General features: G+C 66.2%; 1 protein-coding gene across 1 annotated transcript; it reads left to right on the forward strand.

The window, feature by feature from the left end:
• The first annotated feature begins 2467 nt into the window (after positions 1–2467).
• On the forward strand, positions 2468–5857 carry LOC104680063 (serine/threonine-protein kinase pim-3-like). The gene is made up of 6 exons (XM_030913972.1): positions 2468–2990; positions 3060–3169; positions 3248–3285; positions 3356–3726; positions 4585–4767; positions 4841–5857. The coding sequence occupies exons 1-6, from the start codon at positions 2906–2908 to the stop codon at positions 5026–5028; spliced, it is 975 nt and encodes a 324-aa protein (XP_030769832.1). The 5' UTR covers positions 2468–2905; the 3' UTR covers positions 5029–5857.
• The last annotated feature ends 18 nt before the right edge of the window (positions 5858–5875 follow it).

The following is a 5875-nucleotide window of genomic DNA, read 5'->3' on the forward strand; positions in this document are numbered from 1 at the left end:
GTCCTGCCCTGCTGGGGACTTGGTTGGGGGGTGGGGTGTTGATGGGACCTGCAGGAAAGGGGTGGCCCAGGGCAGAGGGTGAGTAGGCCCTGAGGCCCCTCAGATTTTTCTTTTCCTGTATGCAGAGCACAGATGCTCCACAACTGAGATGACCCGTATCTGTTTGCCAAGCTGAGGAACAGGCTGGGCCGTGCCCAATGGCAGCGCAGGACAAGTGAGCAGGGTTATCTGGGGTTACTGGGGACCCCAGGACTCCAACCAGATCTGATGTGGTGGCCTGGACCAGACACATTCTAAAAGAGGCCTCAATGTCAAAACAGTCCTGGGGCAGAGTGAAGGGCTGGGGTGCACGCTGACCGCTCACGGAGCTCATCGTCAGTGCAAGGGTCCTTGCTGCACACACAGGTGCATGTAACAGCAAATCTATAACATACACCAGTGTCTGGACAAATGTGGTTACAAAGATGTCACACTTCAGAGAAAGGGCTGCCTCCTGCTCTGCCCTACCCCCCACTCCAGGGTCAGGCTGCTGGATCCCCAGGCAGGAGCCCCCCGGAGGCTTTCACAGAGGCCTGTGTGGCAAGAATCCCACCTGGAGGCCTGCAGGAATCTCCAGCACACCTGGAGTGAGCGGGAGGAGGGCTGTGGAGGGCGGGCACATCACGCTTTCGAGAGGAGCAGAAAGCTCTTAGTTAAGGGATGCTTGAGGGGTTCAGAGCAAGACCCAGGGCCTAGGGAGAGCTAGGGTGGGGTGCCCACCTGCCAGAGCCTGGTCTTCTACAGCCAGGATGACTCAAGGAAGACTGGCCTGGAGCCTGACATATCAGACTCAAGAAGACTAGCCTGACACGTCAGGCTGAGGACCACCCCCAGACGACATGAACCCAACTGTGGTGGTCTCCCCAAAAACCTACTGCCTCCAGGGTCCTGGCCCATCTCTGCGTGTGGCCAGCACAGAAGAGGGTGGCCCCACGGGACCCTCAGGCAGGTCCCTGGGAGGACCACGTGGGCAGCAGCCCTCCTTCTCAGGTGCTGTGTGGAGCCGCTGGAGGGTAGGCTTGGGGCGTCATCCTACCTGGGATCTGATCCGGGGGAGCCCGGCTGGGTGGGGGGGGGTGGGGGAAAGGCTAACCCACAGCCCCAACCCTGCCCTCGTAGGCGGGAGAGAATTGGACAGAGCTCCGGGAAGCAGGGGCTGGAGTGGGAGAGGACGGGGGGACAATGTCAGGGTTGGCTTTGATCCTGGGGTAACAGGACCCAAGGGACAGGAAGAGACGAGCCAGGCAAGTGAGGAGCCCCCAGGAGCACAGGCACGAGCCCAGGCAGCAGCGGACGAAGTGAGCCCCAGAGATGGCCCAGATGGCAGGTGGGCCTGGGCCAGTCCTGAGAGCCACAGCCTCAGAAGGGCTGAGCAGGGGAGAGGTGTGTGATCAGTGCAGGGACAGTGATGATAACTGTATAGAGGTGAGAGGTCAGACTTGGGGGAGGCTGGAAGCTCTGAGGCAGGTGTGTGTGCACGCTGACAGTCACACCAGACCTCCCCGGAATGTCTGCCATAATACTTAGACCGGCTGGGCCCTCAGCAGCCACTGGGAACGCTTGGCAGTGCCAAGAGGACCAGCCCCTGGGCTCTCTGGCCCCCAACTCTCAACCCACTAGCCCTGGGGCTGGCAGGTGGCCACTCACGTCCTGGAGCCCTGAGCTACTCTCAGGCCGGTGACCTTGGACCAATGTTGGCAATCTGTGGATTTGCACCAAACCACACAGGTGAGTCTGACTTCTGTACAGAGAGCAGGGAAAGGGCACGACAGGGTGAAGTTCAGATCAGGGCAATGAGTACCCTGGCTGTTCAGGCCTTGAGTGCAGTTGTTGCAGCAATCCAGGTGGGCTCCCTGGTGGAGGTGGACAGCAGCTGCTGGAGAGCCCCGAGGGCAGCCAGGACCATGTCAGGCCACTTCAGGCACCGGCCACCAGGGCAGAGGTTCCAGGGAAGGCCCTCGGGCTGGGCTGCGGGCGTGAGGTCAGAGTCCAGGGTGAGGAGGAAACGTCTCCAGCCACGTGCGCTCTCGGCCCTCGCTGGGCTGCGAAACTAGGGGCGCTGCCGCTGGGAGGGGTCCCAGAGGAGCCGAAGCTACCTCCTCGCGGCCGGCCATGTGCGCGACGGGGAGCGCGGACAGCCAGAGACGCAGACTCGCAGCCTGTGTCACCTCGAGGTCGCGGGACGATCGTAGATCGCCTACCGGACTCCCACGCCCCCAGGAACCCTGCTCGGGGCCAGCGGGTGACCTTCCTCGGCGATGTTGAGGGTGGGGCCGGGAAACGGCTCGCCCCGTCATTGGCTGGGGCACCGGATTTCTTTTAAAATCCCGGTTTCCATTGGCTCGTGCAGCCTCTCCTCGCGCTGCCCGAGGCGCCACGGCCGCCACCGGCGCGGGAGCTGCGCGTGCGCGGAGTGCTTGAGTGAGCAAGGAGAGTGGACCGACGCAGCACGCCGTGCGCCTCCGCGGCTGCGCTACGACAACGAGTCCCGGAGCTGCCCCACGCCTGCCGCACCCGGCCCTCGCCCGCCCGGGGACAGGCGCCCGGTTGCCCCGCCGTCTCCCCCGCGAGCACCCAGCCGTCGCCGCCGCCAGGGCCCCGGGCGGAAGGGGCGGGGTCCCTGCTCGCCCCGCCCCCGCGGAGGGATACGCGGCGCCGCGGCCCAAAACCACCGGTTGAGGTGGCCAGGGCGGGTGAGGCGCTCTGCCTGCTGAGCGTCTATGCGGTCCCCGCGGGCCTCCCGGGCCCACTGCGCCGCGCCGACCGCCTCAGGCTCGGCGGCCGGTGTCCCCGGCGCGCCGCCCGCCCGGATCGGCCGCGGCTTCGGCGCCTGGGGCTCGGGGCTCCGGGGAGGCCGCTCCCCGCGATGCTGCTCTCCAAGTTGGGCTCCCTGGCGCACCTCTGCGGGCCTGGCGGCGTGGACCACCTCCCGGTGAAGATCCTGCAGCCAGGTACGCGCAGGGCTGGCGGGGATCGGGGGCACCCCAGGCCGCACCAACCCCGCCCGCGCCTCCCTGCAGCCAAGGCGGACAACGAGAGCTTCGAGAAGGCGTACCAGGTGGTCGCCGTGCTGGGTAGCGGCGGTTTCGGCACGGTCTACGCAGGCAGCCGCAATGTCGACGGGCTCTCGGTGAGTCGGGCTGCCGGGCGGGCCCGGGGTTCTCTCGCGCCTCGCTCGGCCGGGCCTGACCTCCCGCGTCCCCCGTAGGTGGCCGTGAAGGAGCGGGTGACCGAGTGGGGCAGCCTAGTAGTTGGGGCGCGGGCGGCGGCGGCAGCAGGGGTCAGGCGCGGGGCTTTCTGATCGCCCTGTCCCCCATGGCGGCGCGACCGTGCCCCTGGAGGTGGTGCTGCTGCGCAAGGTGGGCGTGGCGGGCGGCTCGCGCGGCGTCATCCGCCTGCTGGACTGGTTCGAGCGGCCCGACGGCTTTCTGCTGTTGCTGGAGCTGCCCGAGCCGGCGCAGGACCTCTTCGACTTCATCACAGAGCGCGGCGCCCTGGAGGAGCCGCTGGCGCGCCGCTTCTTCGAGCAGGTGTTGGCAGCCGTGCGCCACTGCCACAGCTGCGGGGTCGTGCACCGCGACATCAAGGACGAAAACCTGCTGGTGGACCTGCGCTCCGAAGAGCTCAAGCTCATCGACTTCGGTTCAGGCGCGCTGCCCAAGGACACGGTCTACACCGACTTCGACGGTGAGCGCCCGGCACGAGGCAGGGAACGTTCCGGGGGCCGTGCCGGCGGGTTAACGCCTGCGGGGAGCGGCGCATGGAGGGGCTGGTGACTGTTGGGCGGCCGCGCGCCCTGGGTCTGTTCTGGTTGGGGGCAGCGGCCCACGCGCTGCCCTGGGGAGGACTGAGTGAGGGATCAAGAGCAGGATAGTGCTGGGTGGGGGCTAGGGGCGCGCTCAATATTTCTTCCTCCGTCGGGTTGGGGGTACGGGGCCTCCTGCCCCCGTGTGGGAAGCGCGTGACAACCTTCCGGCAGAGAGACACCCGGCTGGGGGCAGTATCAGAGGAGTCTCTGCAGGGCTCGTGCGTGACGCAGGGCGCAGCTGGGCTGGGTCTGTGCTGGGAGCCTGGAGGCCCCCGTGGTGTGATTGGAGTGGCGGGGCCTCCCCTGCATGGGGGGCGGGAGCTGCGTGCGTGCGGAGCGCGGGGGCGCCGCGGCAGAAATCCCGGCATTGCGGAGCTCGGGGAAGCCGGGGCTCCCCCGCCCGCCCCTCCTTTGCCCTCCCCTCTTCCCCCCGCCCCATTCCCGCAGGCCGCCCTGGCTGTAAGGGACCCGCGGTGGCCCCGGGTAGCTTCACAGTGCATCTGTTTGTTGTGAAAGCTGAACCCTTGCTCATGTGACCTGCTCCTCCCCCGCGGCCCCTCCCCCAGCCCCCCCATGGCCTGCTGGGGTTTTTCCAGGGTGATTACGAGCAGGATTTTGAGGCCTGGCTCTGCTTCCTGTGACTCAGGCCAAGGAGTTAACCAGCAGGTGCCTGCTGTCCGTTGAGCGGCTCTGCCCCTGTGGGGCAGCTAAGCGTGCTAAGCCCCGTGTCCCCTTAGGCACCCGAGTGTACAGCCACCTGGAGTGGATCCGCTACCACCGCTACCAGGGGCGCTCGGCCACCGTGTGGTCCCTGGGCGTGCTGCTCTATGACATGGTGTGTCTGCTCTATGACATCCCCTTCGAGCAGGACGAGGAGATCCTCCGCGGCCGCCTGCTCTTCCGGAGGAGGGTCTCCCCAGGTGCGTGGGGGCTCGAGGCGGGGTGGGGGCCTCGCCCTGCCCAGACCCTCCCTGACCTCTCTGCTCGGCACAGAGTGCCAGCAGCTGATCCAGTGGTGCCTGTCTCTGCGGCCCTCAGAGCAGCCATCGCTGGACCAGATTGCGGCCCATCCCTGGATGTTGGGGGTTGACGGGGTCGCCCCGGATAGCTGTGACCTGCGGCTGTGCACCCTCGACCCTGATGACGCGGCCAGCACCACGTCCAGCAGCGAGAGCTTGTGAGGAGCTACACCTGACTGGGAGCTAGGGGACCACCTGCCTTGGCCAAACCTGGGACGCCCCCAGACCCTGACTTTCTCTTGCGTGGGCCGTCTCCTCCTGCGGAAGCAGTGATCTCTGACCCCTGGTGACCTTCGCTTTGAGTGCCTTTTGACCGCTGGTCCCGCGGGACTTGGTTTTCTCAAGCTCTGTCCAAAGACGCTTCGGTCGAGGTCCCGCCTGCCCTGGGTGGATACTTGAACCCCAGACGCCCCTCTGTGCTGCTCTGTCCGGAGGCGGCCTTCCATCTGCCTGCCGACCCGGAGCTCTTTCCGCCGGCGCAGGGTCCCCAGCCCACCTCCTGCCCTCAGTCCTGCGGTGTGCGTCTGGGCGCGTCCTGCACACACAATGCGAGTCCGGGCCTCTGGGCCCGCCCGCCCACGCGAGCCGTACCTGCCGCCAACTCTGTTATTTATGGTGTGACCCCGTGGAGGTGCCCTGGGTCCACCGGGGCTATTTATTGTTTAATTTATTTGTTGAGGTTACTTCCTCTGAGCAGCCTGCCTCTCCCAGGCCCCAGGGGACAGTGGGGAGGCCGGGGAGGGGGTAGCTGTGGTCCAGGGACCCCAGGCCCTGATTCCTGTGTCCTGGCTCCGCCTGTCAGAAGATGAACTTGTACAGTGGCTAATTTAAGGGGAGTGGGTGACCCCGACACTTCCAGGCACTGTGCCCGGGGTGCGGGTTTTAAATTATTGACTTTGTACAGTCTGCCTGTGGGCTCTGAAAGCTGGGGTGGGGCCAGAGCCTGAGCGTTTAATTTATTCAGCACCTGTGTTTCTGTGAATGCGGTGTGTGCGGCCATCGCAGATGG

This window comes from Rhinopithecus roxellana, chromosome 13 (assembly GCF_007565055.1).
Source record: "Rhinopithecus roxellana isolate Shanxi Qingling chromosome 13, ASM756505v1, whole genome shotgun sequence".
Taxonomy (NCBI): Eukaryota; Metazoa; Chordata; class Mammalia; order Primates; family Cercopithecidae; genus Rhinopithecus; species Rhinopithecus roxellana.